The sequence below is a fragment of the Panulirus ornatus genome, chromosome 25, assembly GCF_036320965.1.
Source record: "Panulirus ornatus isolate Po-2019 chromosome 25, ASM3632096v1, whole genome shotgun sequence".
NCBI classification, from domain to species: domain Eukaryota; kingdom Metazoa; phylum Arthropoda; class Malacostraca; order Decapoda; family Palinuridae; genus Panulirus; species Panulirus ornatus.
Window position 1 is genome coordinate 10,586,441 of NC_092248.1, and position 19,472 is coordinate 10,605,912.

General features: G+C 38.7%; 1 protein-coding gene across 4 annotated transcripts in view; it reads left to right on the forward strand.

Annotated features, from left to right (window-relative positions):
• The first annotated feature begins 3 nt into the window (after positions 1 to 3).
• LOC139757262 (G-protein coupled receptor 143-like) overlaps positions 4 to 19,472 on the forward strand; it is a 31,933-nt gene continuing 12,464 nt past the window's right edge. The window contains exons 1-6 of one of the 4 annotated variants that reach the window (XM_071677588.1): positions 4 to 54; positions 5,787 to 6,008; positions 8,356 to 8,470; positions 11,646 to 11,743; positions 12,768 to 12,946; positions 14,928 to 15,080. In XM_071677588.1, the coding sequence (XP_071533689.1) occupies positions 5,862 to 6,008; positions 8,356 to 8,470; positions 11,646 to 11,743; positions 12,768 to 12,946; positions 14,928 to 15,080 (692 nt within the window). In that variant the 5' untranslated portion in view covers positions 4 to 54; positions 5,787 to 5,861. Of the gene's footprint in view, positions 55 to 1,169; positions 1,273 to 1,380; positions 1,516 to 5,786; positions 6,009 to 8,355; positions 8,471 to 11,645; positions 11,744 to 12,767; positions 12,947 to 14,927; positions 15,081 to 19,472 lie in introns of those variants that run through there. The other 3 variants (XM_071677585.1, XM_071677586.1, XM_071677587.1) reach the window with 3 other exon arrangements.

A 19,472-nucleotide genomic window follows, 5' to 3' on the forward strand; every position in this document is an offset into this window, starting at 1 on the left:
TAAGATAAATAAAAACAAACTTACTGAGCAAAAAATACGCAAGCAGACTTTTTGGTAAGATATTAAGCTTTGAAAATTCTCTTTTTTGCATGTCATACTTTCGTATATATTCATACTTATAACAGTACCGCTGTATGAGCATTTCTTGCTCTTTTTAGCCCGTTGCGAGATAGCTTGCTAGCGATTTAATCATATTTGGTTTAAAAACTTATCTCCTAGACTAACTTAAATTTTCTCTGTTAACTTTTTCCATTGATGAATCTCTGCTTGTAACTAGAAAAGAAAGGAAAGTGATATATAACCTGAGCATCAGAACTCGGGTGACTCTTAAGAGATCGATAAATTGACAGTATTTGTTTTCAGGTTTATATTCACAGTTGCATTTTATCATATGAAGAGGGACACTTTAAGAAATATAGAGCTCGTACGTGGTGGACCTATTACCTGCCTTAAAGGCTTGATTGTGATGTCGCTATTTCGGCAGGTCTTTCTCTTATCCAGGAGAAAAAAAAAGTACATGAAAATTCCGAGTCAGTATACAGAAGCAAATCATCCTGAATATTTCCTCGTACACTAAGGTATATAAAACCCTAAGGTTGCTACAACCTGTCTCGTTTATGTATGCTGGCGTCTAGATGTCAATAGAAAGAACTGAAATATATTTACAAGATAGGGTCCCACAAGTGTATAATTCTCTCCCTACCTTACCGTAATAAACAAATAGGATAAGTGAATCTAGCCTGAAAATACTACCATGTGGAACTGTATCATAGATTTCTTATCAGTATGAAAAAAAGTTGGAAAACTGAAATTTCATTTTACGATGGCTACTTTTACCTGATATCTGTCGCACGTTATGGGTTATATACATAATGGTAGTGTAAATATCTTAGAAATATATTTAATACCTGGAAATAGTAAAGATTTATCGGAAGGTGGTTATACCTTGTCGACCAAGAAAACCCCTAGCAATTGATAAGGCTAATGTCACAGTCAACCAACCAACTTTAACACTTAAGTTAGAGATTCGTTAGCAACGTACGGCAATATGTAATATGTATTCTAAAAATGATTATGTAGTTTGTAAACTAAACAGAAAGACAAGGTAAAAAAAAAAAGTTTTTGCTTCTGAAACTAATATTCCGTTTCTACGTTTAGCGGAAAAATCTGGTTAAGTGATGGCAACATCGGGAGAACATGTGATATAAACAACAGCAATTGCCTGAGGCGGTACTCATAACAGAGGTGGGAATTAATTTCACTACTAAGCTGGTATGATTTTGTTTGTAGAATCATTTTCTCTGTTACTGTAGATTAGACTTTGGATACATATTGTAAAGTAATGAATGACTGGATATTACCATATGTGTATCGTACAGTACCCAACATAGTGGCAGTCTCGTAAACGGTGTGGGTCAAGGAGGTAGACCTAGTGCGACTCAGTTACTGACATGAAAATTATTGTAGTTTAAGAGAGTAAAGGTTAAGAATTTGATTACCGTAAACCTTAAAAAGGTATTGGTTTTGTACTTTCTAAATATATGTAAATGTATCTCCTGGACTAAGTCGCGTGATATCTTGTATCACATTGGAGCGTGGTGTCTTGTTTCACTTTGGACTTTCAGAGACATTTCTTTGAAAGGTTCATTCCTCTGTGCTTGATCTTCTTTATGCCTCATACAATGTCTTTCTTATGCTATAGTTTGGTTGTTGGGACGGTGATATGTAAATAGATTGAGGGTTGTGGGAGATGATGGGAAATAGTGTTAGTGGCAGTAGGTGTTGTGAAGGGTGGAAACTATGATCCAGGTAAGAATGAATCAACATTTAGATTTTGCTATATGGACATCACAGGCACAGCTTGTTCATGTGGAGGAATTGCATATCAATGGACTTTTTACCCTAAGTTGAAGTGATTTAGGCCAGTGCTGTGCAGATTGGAGCTTTATTTTGGGTTACTTTGTTAAAAAAAATAGTAGGGAGAGCTGAGAAACATAAGGAAAATGCGGGGTTTAAGAGTAAGTCATTTAAACGTCTGCGAATCAGCAGAACTTATGAAAACCTCAACTTTCTCCAAGCCGCAATCATTTACTATTTTCATATTTCAGTTTTATTATCAGTGGTTAATGTGGTTAATTATCAGGTAAGATATGGATCAAAATTAGCTCTAGATATTAAATGATATCATTTGGAGTATAATTTAGAGCATAGTATTTTATTATATATGAAATAAGGTGATAGTGGTGAGCTTATAGTTCCCCTAGAAGTAGAGGTTCATAATATTTTGAAAAAAATGGAAAATTATAAATAACAGGTGCTTGGGAGAATATGTGAAGTTTGTGTCTCACCTAAATTTATATTGGTTTGTGACACATTTTCCTTGATGATTTTAAGTCCTTTACACTATTCCTTCATTTAGTATCTTAGAGTATTATACAGTGCACCATGTCATTCTCTGCAGTTTTTATTCCATTCTGCCTAAATGCTATACTGCCATTGCAAGACAGGATCACTTGATATCCAAAGTAAATTACTCAAAATAACGAGTTTGATTAATGGTATTGCCTCCTCTTTGAAGGCAAATGGGTATACACATTCACCAATGGATTCCATCTGTGTATTTAGATATAGGGCTGTGAGTATCAGAAAAAATATGGGGTTACCATGAAAGTATCTGGAAAAATCATGTACATCAAAAGCGGAATGTATGGAAAGCGAGGTCATTATCTGGATGGAAAAAAATGGGTAAGTTTGTAGAATTCCCAAAAATGTTGTATGGGCCTAAGGCCTGGGCCATACACGAGGATTTGTGCAGGAAGGTGCTTGTGTTGGAAATTAAATGTTTGAGGACAGTGTCTGATGTGAGGTGGTTGAACATGTAGGTATTAAAGGGGTAAGAGAGAGATGTGGTATCAAGGAAAGTGTGGCTGAGAAAGCTGAAGAGGATGGTAAGAGAGTTAATGGGGTTGAAAGGCATGTACTCGGTAGAGAGAACTGGAGCAATTAGTTAAACAGGGTGACATGCTTTCAGTGGACTGAACCAAGCCATATGAATTAGCAGGGGGAATCCACAGAAAGGTTATTTTGATCCATAGATCGGAAGTGCTTTTAGGAGTAACTTTACTGGGAAAGACATGAGAGGTAGAGAGTTCCAAAGCTTCAAGGTGTAGGGAAAGAAACAGGTATCAAGACGGTCCACCCTTAAGTTACCAGAGGCCATGCAGTACTCACATGATGCAGCAGCTTGCTAAACATTGCTTTGTCTAACTTGTGGTGGGGACACACAGGCAGCCAGCTCTCAGGAGCAAAAACCATAGTAATACCTATACAAGAGGGAAAGTGAACCAACATTGCAGTGTAGGGCGAGCAGGTTAAGTTTTGAAGTTGGCCTTGGGGAGTTCATGTCAGATTGCTTTGAAGTCAAATATGTCCAGTAAGGATGCAAAGCTAAAATCACCCCAGATTTGAGAGCAGTCCTCCATGCAAGGACAGATCAATCCTTTGTATGAATGAAGCAACTGGTCTGAAGAAAAGAAATTTTGACATCTAAACAGGACTCCCACTTTCTTAGAGGCATTCTAAGTTATTTCCGTAATCTGGGGTTTCCAAGACAGAGTGGATGGTACAGTGATACCAGGTATTTCATTGAGTCAAGAGGTGGAATTATAGAACTGTTGAAGGAGAGAGGAAATGTTTGAGGAACATTCAATAGAGAGATGGGCAGAAACTAGGTCTTGGAGGTTTTAAACATGACTAAATTTTGTCTACCCCCAGCGATATCCAGTCCACGTCTGAGTTTATTAAGGAAGTTGTTTTGAAACAATGTGTTGATTGAGTGAGAAGATGCAGCAGAACTGAACGATGTGGAGGAATGCAGTGTTGTATTGTCAGTGTAAGAGTACATTTGGTTATTTATGGAAGAAAGGAAATTGTTGGTAAAATGTAGAAAAAGTGTAGGAGACAGGATAGAACCTTAAAGGACACCACTTTTGATGGAGAAAGGGTTGTTCTTGGATGTAAACATATTTTAGAATTAGAGAATTTTTTTTCCTCACTTAATTGGTGTTTCCCACATTGGCATGGTAGTGCCAGGAACAGATGAAGAAAGGCCACATCTGCTCACATCCATTCTCTAGCTGTCATGTGTAATGCACTGAAACTCAGCTCCTATCCGATTACCTATGTGTTTTATGGAGAGTAGCAAAGCTTCATTAGTAAAGACCAGCAAAGGTTGATAATTCTAAAGCTTATTGTATCTCACTCATTCAGTTTTTGGATATCCTACCTCCTAAAAAATGAAAAACATTATACCACTCAATCCAAATAATGGCAGGTAATTAAAAGGTTACCTTTTTCTTAAAGTGGTCTTCTTATTATGATATTATGAAAGTCTTTAGGTATATAATTGATATTTTTTTGTTAGAAAGGAAATAAGAAGTGCTAAAGGTTAATGCCATTTAAGTTTGTAATAGATGGCTGTGGTGGAGGAATGACTGTGCAGGTCATGCTCAGCTTTTGTTCACATGGCTAAGATAGTCATGCGGATACCTTGTGTGCTTCCCAAGTTACCAGCCAGTATTTGTTGGAGATGTTGCACTAAGGTGTATTGGTGGCTGCATGCAATATGTAGAGTGAATATTAATCATGTTTCAAGTAGTACTACTAGTTAGTCATATGAAATATAGATAGTCAAGTTAATAGACCAGTTGGCTTAAGTTGAAAGCATTACTGTACTGTTGGATAAGTTAAGAGGATTGTTTGTTCTCCTTGTAATGTTATGAGTAGTGACACTCTCTTTGGAGCACTCCACAGAGGTCAGCAACACATCCCCATACTCTTCAGTAACTGGATTTGTGTATGTTTCCCATCAAAGTGAAGTTGAAGGCATGATAATGTAAGCAATTATCCCAAACTGGAAGGTTCAAGTTAGTGGCTGGTAGCATTAAGAATATAATAGAGATGATGTCCTGAATATGGCCTTTGATATAAACCTTATGGGTTAGGTCAAAAGCCTGTCATGTCAAAATGTAGTGAAAATGATGGTAAAATGAAGATGGCCTTTCTCGTGACCCCTAGGATGTAAGTAAGTCAGAGGTGATTGATGTCAAGGATTTAGTGAAGATAAGGATGTAGTAAAACGTATAGTGCAGTGTACATGATGTTCCATTACTTAGTCTGGCTCACCCTGGTCATGCACTATGTATCAGAGCTGAACTATGTTGGTTTAATGGTATTTATATTATTTATTATACATAGCCATCGTTTCCCGCATTAGTGAGGTAGCGCAAAGAAACTAGCAAGGAATGGCCCAACCCACCCACATACACATGTATATACATAAATGCCCTGACAGGCATTTTTACGTACACAGACATATACATACATGCACATGTACATACTCATACGTGCTGCTTTCATCCATTTCAATCGCCACCCCACCACACATGAAATAGCATCCCCCCCCCAGCAAGGTAAAGTTAAGAAAAATTATTCATGAACTCTTGTGTAATGTAAGACACCTATCAGTTGTCCCCACTTTTTGATAGTTACAGGTAGATCATAGACAGTATAATCTTTGGGACCAAGCAATGACCAGATTTGCGAATTATACAGATTTTAGACATATGAGGGATACAGATTGTGGTCTGATCACACTGTAATATTACACTGTTTTTTATGTATTGCAGGTTCAAGTATTATTTGTGTGTAGTTCTTGTAATGATACACTATAGAAAACATTTATTGAACATAAACTGAAAGTATCTACTGAAAACTTATTTCCTCAGGAAGGTGATGTGCCTGACAACTAAGGGAACAGAGTAATTTCTGGATATCATATTGTACCTCAGTACATACCAGCCATGGCCAGTCCAACAATTGAATCACTTTGTTGCCTCAGCAACAATAATGCCTTTAGCAGGGACTTCCTTGTTGATTTCCAGTCTGTGCCCTATAATGCTGTGTCCATTATTGCATCTTTGTTTGGCATTGGAGGTGCAGTATATCAGGTAAAGACCTTGTTCTTTTATGGCTTTATTCAGATCTAGGATTCTGCATGAATTCTCTTAAGAGATATTGTAAATGTTGATAATTTCAAGAAATGTCAGTTATGTTTACTATCTGCAACAGTTTTATTTCGAAAGACCTGTTTAAAGTGAAGTTGAAGCAAATCATGAAATGATGTACATTTAGAGCTTACTTCTTTGTGTTTAAACAGTTGTGATTTCTATGTGTACTTTAATGACCTCATACATCTCCATATTTACTTTTGCATCCACTTTGATTTATGTTTTTCAGAAGTGTTCTTTCACATATTTATTTGTGCACTCCTTATAAGATATTTTTCTCTCTGTAACAAAGTCAGCGTCACTGAGCCCCATGTTTGTTATTTGATAAAATGAAAGAAAATGGCCCCAAGTTGCCAGATTTTGGACAGGTATGTAAAAAGATTTTCTGCTCATGTTCATATGCAAAAAGAAAAAGTATATGAATGTGATGTTCACACACATAAAAGGTTAATAGATGGGATGACATACCTGTAAGACTTTATCCCTTTAGCATGCAAATAGCGATCACACACACACACTACCTAAGTGAGAAACAGCAAGGGCACAGGGAAAGGTCATGTATGATAAATCATTAACCTCTGTGAGAGTGACCCATGTTTTCAACAAAATAGGTTGCCTTGGACTGTTAAAAGGCATTTGATGCTGTTCCACATAGGGGCTTGGTAAAGAAGTTGGATTTTCAGGTAGGTATAAATGGGAACTCCTTCATCGGATAGAAAAATACCTTAGGGGAAGAAAAGAGAGGATGTATGCCTTAGGTGCCTTCTCAAAATGGATTGGTGTCTCCAATAGTGTGTTGCAGGACTCATTCTCAGGTTCATGGTCTCTGCAAGTGACTTACATGGAGGATTTGACTTACATATGAATAAATTTGTGGATGGTGCTGAGTTCATGAGAGAAACAAGAAATGACAAGGATTTCACCTACGTACAAAGGGACTTGACAAGCTCTAGAGTTGATCTGATACACTGTTGGTGAAACTCAACTTAAGCAACTGCAAAGTAGTGAAGATAGGGAATTGTGAAAGAAGACCTTGATTTGATTGTAATCTCACAGAATAAGCTATAGTAATCTCTTTGTGAAGGGGACATACGGGTTAATGTTGCACTTTGCCTTTCACCAGAACACTAATGGTTGTCATGGAAGTTATTAGAGACAATCTATTTTATGACATATTAAATTTGTATTTAAGTTTATTGATAAAATGTTTGGCAAGGTATTTGTGACATGTATTGGACTTAAACAGTTCAAGTACAATATGCCTCTCAAGTGTGATCACCTCACTTAAGCACAAAAAACATATAAATTCCGTAGAAGGGTACCAAAGATGGTACTGGTGTACTGGTGTCTCACTTATGGTGAAGATTGTAGTCTTAGAAGTTACTGGTCTGACAGAATTTTTTTTGTAAACAAAGATAGGTTGACATAATAAAGGTGGGGGGGGGGGTCTGCTCCCAGCCAACACTGAAGTTCTCACTCTTTTATGAATATTCTTTTGCATTTTGTTTTCATGCTTTCAATAATAGCAGTTTGATAATATACTGCCAATATAATTCAGTGAATATTATATATGAGTAAATTGTACTCTCCAATACTTTTTGTTATTTTTTACATGAGAAGAGGTTAGATTCAGGTAACTGTAGAGAACTAGGTTCTGGACTTGTTGATATTATATGCTCAGTCAAGATATGAGACTCCCTCATTACTCTTTAGTGCTTTTATTATACCTAGCTTCATTTTGGTGATTAACATAATTTTTGTTTCTTCATTTGCTGCAGCACTCAACCATGTGTGCTCATGGTAGAAAGAGAGAGAGCTTTTGTATGCTCTATTTACAGGGTTAATGGACACCCTTAAATTGATAGCCTTGAAATCTGTGCCACCAGATTCTTTGTAGTGTACCCAATCTGGGACCTTAATTCTTGAATATAATGGAGGAAAATGCTCATTTCAGGCTATTAGATATGAAAATGCATTTCTGTGCTTAGCATGTCATGAAATACAATTTGTTGCTTTATATCCAAATACAACATATGTCATACATGCTGCTGTAAGTGTTTGATCCTCAAAAATATGTAATCATTTGCTAAATTGTTTTGTTATCGAAATTTGAGGCTGCCTGATCCTCCTAACAGGATACCGCATATATCCTCGGGATGGTATCACTTATAGATTAGGTCCATGTCTGTTACTCAGATCAGCTTTAATTAGCACATGTATGTGTTGAGACTGATTTTCATAGGAATGATAAATTTTTGACACCATTCCCTTGCATCGTTCTTTAAAGGTACTTCCTCGGACTGGCGGTACAGAGACAGCAAACAGAGGCCGTAGATTTTTCAAGACACGTGGCCGTCTCATTATCAGATGGCTGGCTCTAGCAGATCTGATGGCATCCCTTGGTATGTCAGTCTTATAAGCTTTACATGTCTGTGATCCCTGTGATGGTCAGAATTGATACTGGAAAATTGATAATGCTAAATACCTTTTTCATGGGGGTGGGTTGGGCCATTTCTTTCGTCTGTTTCCTTGTGCTACCTCGCAAACGTGGGAGACAGCGACAAAGCAAAAAAAAAAAAAAAAAAAAAATACATATATATATATATATATATATATATATATATATATATATATATATATATATATATATATATTTTTTTTGTCGCTGTCTCCCGCGTTTGCGAGGTAGCGCAAGGAAACAGACGAAAAAAATGGCCCAACCCACCCCCATACACATGTATATACATACACGTCCACACACGCAAATATACATACCTACACAGCTTTCCATGGTTTACCCCAGACGCTTCACATGCCCTGATTCAATCCACTGACAGCATGTCAACCCCGGTATACCACATCGATCCAATTCACTCTATTCCTTGCCCTCCATTCACCCTCCTGCATGTTCAGGCCCCGATCACACAAAATCTTTTTCACTCCATCTTTCCACCTCCAATTTGGTCTCCCACTTCTCCTCGTTCCCTCCACCTCCGACACATATATCCTCTTGGTCAATCTTTCCTCGCTCATTCTCTCCATGTGCCCAAACCATTTCAAAGCACCCTCTTCTGCTCTCTCAACCACACTCTTTTTATTTCCACACATCTCTCTTACCCTTACGTTACTTACTCGATCAAACCTCCTCACACCACACATTGTCCTCAAACATCTCATTTCCAGCACATCCACCCTCCTGCGCACAACTCTATCCATATATATATTCCTTCAAACATATCCATTTTTGCTTTCGGAGATAATGTTCTCGACTTCCACACATTCTTCGAGGCTCCCAGGATTTTCGCCCCCTCCCCCACCCTATGATTCACTTGTGCTTCCATGGTTCCATCCGCTGCCAGATCCACTCCCACATATCTAAAACACTTTACTTCCTCCAGTTTTTCTCCATTCAAACTTATCTCCCAATTGACTTGACCCTCAACCCTACTGTACCTAATAACCTTGCTCTTATTCACATTTACTCTTAACTTTCTTCTTTCACACACTTTACCAAACTCAGTCACCAGCTTCTGCAGTTTCTCACATGAATCAGCCACCAGCACTGTATCATCAGCGAACAACAACTGACTCACTTCCCAAGCTCTCTCATCCCCAACAGACTTCATACTTGCCCCTCTTTCCAAAACTCTTGCATTCACCTCCCTAACAGCCCCATCCATAAACAAATTAAACAACCATGGAGACATCACACACCCCTGCCGCAAACCTACATTCACTGAGAACCAATCACTTTCCTCTCTTCCTACACGTACACATGCCTTACATCTTCGATAAAAACTTTTCAGTGCTTCTAACAACTTGCCTCCCACACTATATATTCTTAGTACCTTCCACAGAGCATCTCTATCAACTCTATCATATGCCTTCCCCAGATCCATAAATGCTACATACAAATCCATTTGCTTTTCTAAGTATTTCTCACATACATTCTTCAAAGCAAACACCTGATCCATACATCCTCTACCACTTCTGAAACCACACTGCTCTTCCCCAATCTGATGCTCTGTACATGCCTTCACCCTCTCAATCAATACCCTCCCATATAATTTACCAGGAATACTCAACAAACTTATACCTCTGTAATTTGAGCACTCACTCTTATCCCCTTTGCCTTTGTACAATGGCACTGTGCATGCACTCCGCCAATCCTCAGGCACCTTACCATGAATCATACATACATTAAATTACCTTACCAACCAGTCAACAATACAGTCACCCCCTTTTTTAATAAATTCCACTGCAGTACCATCCAAACCTGCTGTCTTGCCGGCTTTCATCTTCCGCAAAGCTTTTACTACCTCTTCTCTGTTTACCAAATCATTTTCCCTAACCCTTTCACTTTGCACACCACCTCGACCAAAACACCGTATATCTGCCACTCTATCATCAAACACATGGCTATGTTTGAAGGAATAGTGGTTCCAACAATGTTGTATGGTTGTGAGGCGTGGGCTATGGATAGAGTTGTGTGAAGGAGGGTGGATGTGCTGGAAATGAGATGTTTGAGGACAATGTGTGGTGTGAGGTGGTTTGATCGAATAAGTAATGTAAGGGTAAGAGAGATTTGTGGAAATAAAAAGAGCGTGGTTGAGAGAGCAGAAGAGGGTGTTTTGAAATGGTTTGGGCACATGGAGAGGATGAGTGAGGAAAGATTGACCAAGAGGATATATGTGTCGGAGGTGGAGGGAGCAAGGAGAAGAGGGAGACCAAATTGGAGGTGGAAAGATGGAGTGAAAAAGATTTTGTGTGATCGGGGCCTGAACATGCAGGAGGGTGAAAGGAGGGCAAGGAATAGAGTGAATTGGAGCGATGTGGTATACCGGGGTTGACGTGCTGTCAGTGGATTGAATCAAGGCATGTGAAGCGTCTGGGGTAAACCATGGAAAGCTGTGTAGGTATGTATATTTGCGTGTGTGGACGTATGTATATACATGTATATGGGGGGGGTTGGGCCATTTCTTTCGTCTGTTTCCTTGCGCTACCTCGCAAACGCGGGAGACAGCGACAAAGTATAAAAAAAAAAAAAAAAAAATATATATATATATATATATATATATATATATATATATATATATATATATATATATATATATATATATTTATCCCTGGGGATAGGGGATTAAGAATACTTCCCACGTATTCCCTGCGTGTCGTAGAAGGCGACTAAAAGGGGAGGGAGCGGGGGGCTGGAAATCCTCCCCTCTCGTTTTTTTTTTAATTTTCCAAAAGAAGGAACAGAGGGGGCCAGGTGAGGATATTCCAAAAAAGGCCCAGTCCTCTGTTCTTAACGCTACCTCGCTAACGCGGGAAATGGCGAATAGTTTAAAAGAAAAAAAGAAAAATATATATATATATATATATATATATATATATATATATATATATATATATATATATATGTATAGAACAATAATCATTCAGATATCAGGTTTCATTGTTACTTCAGCTGAAAGAATAGTAGAAGAAAAGAATGTGCATCAGTTTTGCTTTTATGATAGATGAAACAATTTTTCATGTACACCATATTTTTGTAACCCTCCATTGTTTCTCTTGAAGGTATTCTTATCCGATCAGCCTCTTGGCTTGCTGATGACACATTTGGGTCCAAGCCTGATGATAGCAAACTTGGACAGTATTTATGTATCATCACTTCTGTAAGTTTACTGTTCTTTGATTACTTTTATGCTTTGGTGTTTTATATGTATAACCCTTTCATTGCAATGTGCCACAATCATGGTATTGTTTAATATGATGTGCTGTGTCATTGTCTTCAGTCTAAACCTTTGTCCTCTCATTTACATTTCCAGCAGATGTATGAATCAATTTGATATACTTAGAAGTCACTGGAACTTAACAACATAAATGCAAAACATATCAGGCACCCTAAACCCTCCAACATTGTTTAAGAAGGTGTCATTTCAGAAAGCAAAATTTATGGAATAACTGTTGTAAAAAGATTTACTGTTTATAACTGATGTAAATGATTTTATGGTTTGTTGAATGTTGACACTAGATCTGTTGTAATACAGACTTTCTGTGTGGATTTTTTTTTTGAGGAAAAGATATTTTAGAGAATTGAATTTCAGTAATCATCTTCAGTACTTGCCTGATGAGTACTCATGATCTCTTCCTATCATGGTGATCTATGGGAAACTAAGAGGCTTGAGGATTTTCCTGTTAGCTAATTAGGGTTGTGGGTCTTTTAGAAAGCTTGTGGGTGGGAATTTGAAAATATCCAGTATATACCAATACATCCACAGCACTCTAGGGGTAGGACATATAAACGTGTCCATAGCATACAAAGAGACAAGTAATGCTTTTATATTATTCAGTAAACTTTGATGCTTGATGGAAAATTCATGCTGTTAAAAGTAGAATGACAGCTTGAAAAGGGATGTGAATGAATGTCAGTTCTTCAATATTTCTTGTGCTACCTTGCTCAGTACGAAAGAAGGGAAACATTCTATTTGCTTTAATCAGCTTCTTGCAAATTTGGATCATGAAAAAAGGTTATGTTGATAAGTAATTGATTTAGTAGAGTTTTGTGGTATAATGATACAAGATGATTTGTCTAATAACTCAAGAATGAAACCTTCCTTTCCAAAAAGATTTAATGAGTAGCATACCTAAAAACTTTAGTCTTTTGAAGTTGAAATAAATCTTTTGGTGTTATTTTAGGGCATGATTCATTACTTCTACACTGCTACATATTGCTGGACCTTCTTGTATGCACTAGATGTTAAATTGGTGATGCAAGATAAACGGATAAGTCACCGTATTTACCACCTGGTGTCGTGGACTGTGCCTCTTGTCTTGTGCTTAATTGGACTCCTCATTCTTTACCTTCCTGATCTGAAGTAAGTTTTCATAACTAATTAAATGTTTTGTACTTATTGCATCATTTCTGTTTTTAGCTGGATACATTTATCCTAAGCACCTAAAACCACTCTTCCATACAAGCAGCAGTCCTCTTTCATCCGTGCTTCCTCACAGTAATCTGCCACCAAGTATTTGATAACTACTTTCTTTTGGCTGTGTTTATAATGAGATTACAAGATTATTGTCAATGTTTGTAATCTGCTTTGTATGTTGAGTGGTGTCACTGAATGGCATGCTACATTGAACAGGTGGTATGAGTCCTCCTTGTCCATGTTGCATCATGTCTTAGGGTTATGTTATTATAGAAGGGAAGGAGGATGGATATGAATGTTGGTCTGATTTCTTAGATCATGGCTACATGTATGTTGTGTTCTTGGAATTGATTGAGTATCTCTGCATTTGCTGTTATTACAGTTAGTTTTGAGTTGGATATTGCTTTGACTGGGATTCTGACAGTTAGCATTGTTTGCTGTTGCTGGATGTGGTTGTGAACTGTATACTGGTAATTTGTTGGGTGGTTGTGATGGGATTGTAGGGGTTTAGGTTTGTGTTGTGTGTGGTGATGTCTGAATGATCCCTGCATGTCCAGAGTGCTGAGTAGCCTTTTATGGAGGGTAGTGATGTGTTATGGAAATTAATCCATTGATGGCAACTGTTACATATGATTAATTTTTCCTTATGATGGGGATGTGGCGTAATTGGCAGGTATTGTTGGGAGGTGTGGGTAAGAGTTAATGTCAATGGCTTGCATTAGTAGTTGGGGCATGATAGCCAGGATATCATCTGCCAGTTGTGTAAAAGTTCATGTGATTATGTAAGTTTTAGGTTTGGAAAGGCATTTGGGCTTTATTTGAGGTTGCACTCTGCTTAAAAGCAGGAAGAGGTGGGCTCCATTTGGACAGGAGGTCCTTCAGCAAAGGCTTCTTCTGTTTACATATAAATGGAAATGGAATAATAGTCATTGTAGTTATAGAGCATCCATTAACGTGGAATATCCAGTAGATCAGGCACTAAGATTAATGTATGATAACTGAGAATAAATTTAAAGTTACAGTATGGTAGTCAACTAAGTGCCATGTTACTTTAAGTAGGATTTTTATGTATGACTTAAGATCAAGCAACTTGATTTTTTAGAGCCATGTTGATATATGCTCACTTCTTAGTATATGCCAACCCTGTTGTTTTTCTCATCTTAGACAAAATCCTCTTTTATCAATCTTGGCATTGGATGTGAAGTAAAGGTCTATTATGGCAATGTTGCAAATTTTTCTTGGCTGATAATTTGTTTCTGATTTTTATATATTGAATGAGTATGAGAGCCCATAGAGCAGTCTTTCCTATGTGGTTCATTACTAAACCAGGACAAGAGGTTCGAGTTCGAAGATACTCAGCTTATTCTCTCTTACCCTGAGATAGTATCCCAGTACAATGCCTTATAACAGTTTTTTCTGCTTTATTTGTAGCAAGATGTGGGGATCTTGCTGTTTCCCTCACCTTTATTATGTTCACTTTGCTCTGGACATGTAAGTTCTGAGATCTGGAATGATAGTTACATGAATTGGTATTGGTATATGATAGGAGCTTTGGAAGCCTGTGGTGTACAGTGTATTGTGTTTTCATGGTTTATGATTGCTAAAAAACAATGACCACTGTGAGATAGTTGACAGTCACAGTCACTTTGTTTTGGCAGTTGAGCATCTGTCTGATCAGTGATCTATATTCATGACTGGTGTGCAAGAACAAACTTGTCCCCACATCATACTGCAGTAAAAGTAGAGAAAATGTCTCTAGCTTAATACATACATATTCTCCCAGCATTTGGACTTATCTGTAAGGATTATGTTTGATAGTTTCTCATTCATTCTGCTTTCTTCATTTTGTTTTTCAACAAGAGACTTTACATATAATCATTTTCTTGTAGAAAACTCTCTTGACATCTATAAATTTTCTTTGTTTCAGTTGCCACAGTAAGGCTGTCAATCCATATCTCCGGTTTCTTCCCAACTACTTGAGCTCATTCATTCCCATTGTGGTTGTCATGATTGGTAACCCCGTGCTGTATTGCTTAGCGTTTTCAAGAGTTGAAAAACAGATAATATCAGCCAGAGGAAGGTTTGTATATATATGTACGAATGGGGCCTTTGTTGTCTTTTTGTAGCGCTACCTCGCACACATGGGGGGGAGGGGATGTTATTCCATGTGTGGCGAGGTGGCGATGGGAATGAATAAAGGCAGTGAATTGTGTGCATGTGTATATATGTATGTGTCTGTGTGTGTATATATATGTGTACATTGAGATGTATGGGTATGTATATTTGCGTGTGTGGACGTGTATGTATATACATGTGTATGGGGGTGGGTTGGGCCATTTCTTTCGTCTGTTTCCTTGCACTACCTCGCAAATGCGGGAGACAGCGACAAAGCAAAATAATAGTAATAATAATAATACATATATGAATGTTTTTTTACTTAGAAAAGCAAATGGATTTGTATGTAGCATTTATGGATCTGGAGAAGGCATATGATAGAGTTGATAGAGATGCTCTGTGGAAGTATTAAGAATATATGGTGTGGGAGGCAAGTTGTTAGAAGCAGTGAAAAGTTTTTATCGAGGATGTATGGCATGTGTACGTGTAGGAAGAGAGGAAAGTGATTGGTTCTCAGTGAATGTAGATTTGCGGCAGGGGTGTGTGATGTCTCCATGGTTGTTTAATTTGTTTATGGATGGGGTTGTTAGGGAGGTAAATGCAAGAGTTTTGGAAAGAGGGGCAAGTATGAAGTCTGTTGGGGATGAGAGAGCTTGGGAAGTGAGCCAGTTGTTGTTCGCTGATGATACAGCGCTGGTGGCTGATTCATGTGAGAAACTGCAGAAGCTGGTGACTGAGTTTGGTAAAGTGTGGGAAAGAAGAAAGTTGAGAGTAAATGTGAATAAGAGCAAGGTTATTAGGTACAGTAGGGTTGAGGGTCAAGTCAATTGGGAGGTAAGTTTGAATGGAGAAAAACTGGAGGAAGTAAAGTGTTTTAGATATCTGGGAGTGGATCTGGCAGCGGATGGAACAATGGAAGCGGAAGTGGATCATAGGGTGGGGGAGGGGGCGAAAATCCTGGGAGCCTTGAAGAATGTGTGGAAGTCGAGAACATTATCTCGGAAAGCAAAAATGGATATGTTTGAAGGAATAGTGGTTCCAACAATGTTGTATGGTTGTGAGGCGTGGGCTATGGATAGAATTGTGCGCAGGAGGATGGATGTGCTGGAAATGAGATGTTTGAGGACATTGTGTGGTGTGAGGTGGTTTGATTAAGTAATGCAAGGGTAAGAGAGATGTGTGGAAGTAAAAAGAGCGTGGTTGAGAGAGCAGAAGAGGGTGTTTTGAAATGGTTTGGGCACATGGAGAGAATGAGTGAGGAAAGATTGACCAAGAGGATATATGTGTCGGAGGTGGAGGGAACGAGGAGAAGTGGGAGACCAAATTGGAGGTGGAAAGATGGAGTGAAAAAGATTTTGTGTGATCGGGGCCTGAACATGCAGGAGGGTGAAAGGAGGGCAAGGAATAGAGTGAATTGGATCGATGTGGTATACCGGGGGATGACGTGCTGTCAGTGGATTGAATCAGGGCATGTGAAGCATCTGGGGTAAACCATGGAAAGCTGTGTAGGTATGTATATTTGCGTGTGTGGACGTATGTATATACATGTGTATGGGGGTGGGTTGGGCCATTTCTTTCGTCTGTTTCCTTGCCCTACCTCGCAAACGCGGGAGACAGCGACAAAGCAAAGAAAAAAAAAATGAATGTTTTTTTTCATTGGAAAGAATGTCATCATTTAGACATTAGATTTTTTCAATATGATGAAATACCATAACTTATAAATAGTATGCTGGAAGATTAGATTATTTCATTACATAAAGATTACATATTTGCTCGTGCAAAATGCTGCATGAACACTTAAGAATATGTCATTTACACATGAATATTGATTTGAGTTTCCTTTTCACTTCATGTTATTAGAAATGATGGTCATGACTGATGCTGTTTGTGAGTTGAGGGCTTTTTCTCCTTTTCTTTTGTTAAGTATATAGGAAATTACATGCAACCAGTAGTGCACAGAGAAGATATGAATGATAAATAAATGCATATTATTATGTTATCCCTGGGGATAGGGGATTAAGAATACTTCCCACGTATTCCCTGCGTGTCGTAGAAGGCGACTAAAAGGGGAGGGAGCGGGGGGCTGGAAATCCTCCCCTCTCGTTTTTTGTTTTTGTTTTTTTTTCTCCAAAAGAAGGAACAGAGGGGGCCAGGTGAGGATATTCCAAAAAAGGCCCAGTCCTCTGTTCTTAACGCTACCTCGCTAACGCGGGAAATGGCGAATAGTTTAAAAGAAAAAGAAAATATTATTATGTGATATGCAAGAGGTTAGAAGATTTAAGTAGCTGCCAGTTGGCTTCAGATGCTAATAGAAGCAGTCTCACAGGAGGAGTTAAATGCGTTACCATTTTACACACTGTTTCTTTTCTTGGACCCCATTCACCTCATAATGGCAGTAATGGTCTGCTGCATATTCTCAAATGTCACGCTATTCTCCTAATTTTCCTGTTTTGATGCTATGTCTTGCCATTACGTTTGTCTGTATCTCTCTTTTCATTCTTCCAACCATTTTCTCTTGAGTATCATTGCTGAAGTACTTCTATATTCTTTTACCGTACTATACTGTATTAGTATGCAGACATGTAGAATTTGTATTGCTTTTGAGATATTCAAACTTACATGCATAGTTCATCAGTAAATTATATGGGAGGGTATTGATTGAGAGGGTGAAGGCATGTACAGAGCATCAGATTGGGGAAGAGCAGTGTGGTTTCAGAAGTGGTAGAGGATGTGTGGATCAGGTGTTTGCTTTGAAGAATGTATGTGAGAAATACTTAGAAAAGCAAATGGATTTGTATGTAGCATTTATGGATCTGGAGAAGGCATATGATAGAGTTGATAGAGATGCTGTGTGGAAGGTACTAAGAATATATGGTGTGGGAGGCAAGTTGTTAGAAGCAGTGAAAAGTTTTTATCGAGGATGTAAGGCATGTGTACGTGTAGGAAGAGAGGAAAGTGATTGGTTCTCAGTGAATGTAGGTTTGTGGCAGGGGTGTGTGATGTCTCCATGGTTGTTTAATTTGTTTATGGATGGGGTTGTTAGAGAGGTGAATGCAAGAGTTTTGGAAAGAGGGGCAAGTATGAAGTCTGTTGGGGATGAGAGAGCTTGGGAAGTGAGGCAGTTGTTGTTCGCTGATGATACAGCGCTGGTGGCTGATTCACGTGAGAAACTGCAGAAGCTGGTGACTGAGTTTGGTAAAGTGTGTGAAAGAAGAAAGTTGAGAGTAAATGTGAATAAGAGCAAGGTTATTAGGTACAGTAGGGTTGAGGGTCAAGTCAATTGGGAGGTAAGTTTGAATGGAGAAAAACTGGAGGAAGTAAAGTGTTTTAGATATCTGGGAGTGGATCTGGCAGCGGGTGGAACCATGGTAGCGGAAGTGGATCATAGGGTGGGGGAGGGGGCGAAAATCCTGGGAGCTTTGAAGAATGTTTGGAAGTCGAGAACATTATCTTAGAAAGCAAAAATGGGTATGTTTGAAGGAATAGTGGTTCCAACAATGTTGTATGGTTGCGAGGCGTGGGCTATGGATAGAGTTGTGCGCAGGAGGGTGAATGTGCTCAAAATGAGATGTTTGAGGACAATATGTGGTGTGAGGTGGATTGATCGAGTAAGTAATGTAAGGGTAAGAGAGATGTGTGGAAATAAAAGAGCGTGGTTGAGAGAGCTGAAGAGGGTGTTTTGAAATGGTTTGGGCACATGGAGAGAATGAGTGAGGAAAGATTGACCAAGAGGATATATGTGTCGAAGGTGGAGGGAACGAGGAGAAGTGGGAGACCAAATTGGAGGTGGAAAGATGGAGTGAAAAAGATTTTGAGTGATCGGGGCCTGAACATGCAGGAGGGTGAAAGGAGGGCAAGGAATAGAGTGAATTGGATCGATGTGGTATACCGGGGTTGACGTGCTGTCCGTGGATTGAATCAGGGCATATGAAGCGTCTGGGATAAACCATGAAAAGTTCTGTGGGGCCTGGATGAGGAAAGGGAGCTGTGGTTTCGGGCTTTATTACATGACAGCTAGAGACTGAGTGTGAACGAATGGGGCCTTTGTTGTCTTTTCCTAGCGCTACCTCGCACACATGAGGGGGGAGGGGGATGTTAATCCATGTGTGGCGAGGTGGCGATGGGAATAAATAAAGGCAGACAGTATGAATTATGTACATGTGTATATATGTATATGTCTGTGTGTGTATATATGTGTACATTGAGATGTATAGGTATGTATATTTGCGTGTGTGGACGTGTATGTATATACATGTGTATGGGGGTGGGTTGGGCCATTTCGTTCGTCTGTTTCCTTGCGCTACCTTGCAAACGCGGGAGACAGCGACAAAGCAAAATAATAATAATGATAGAAAAA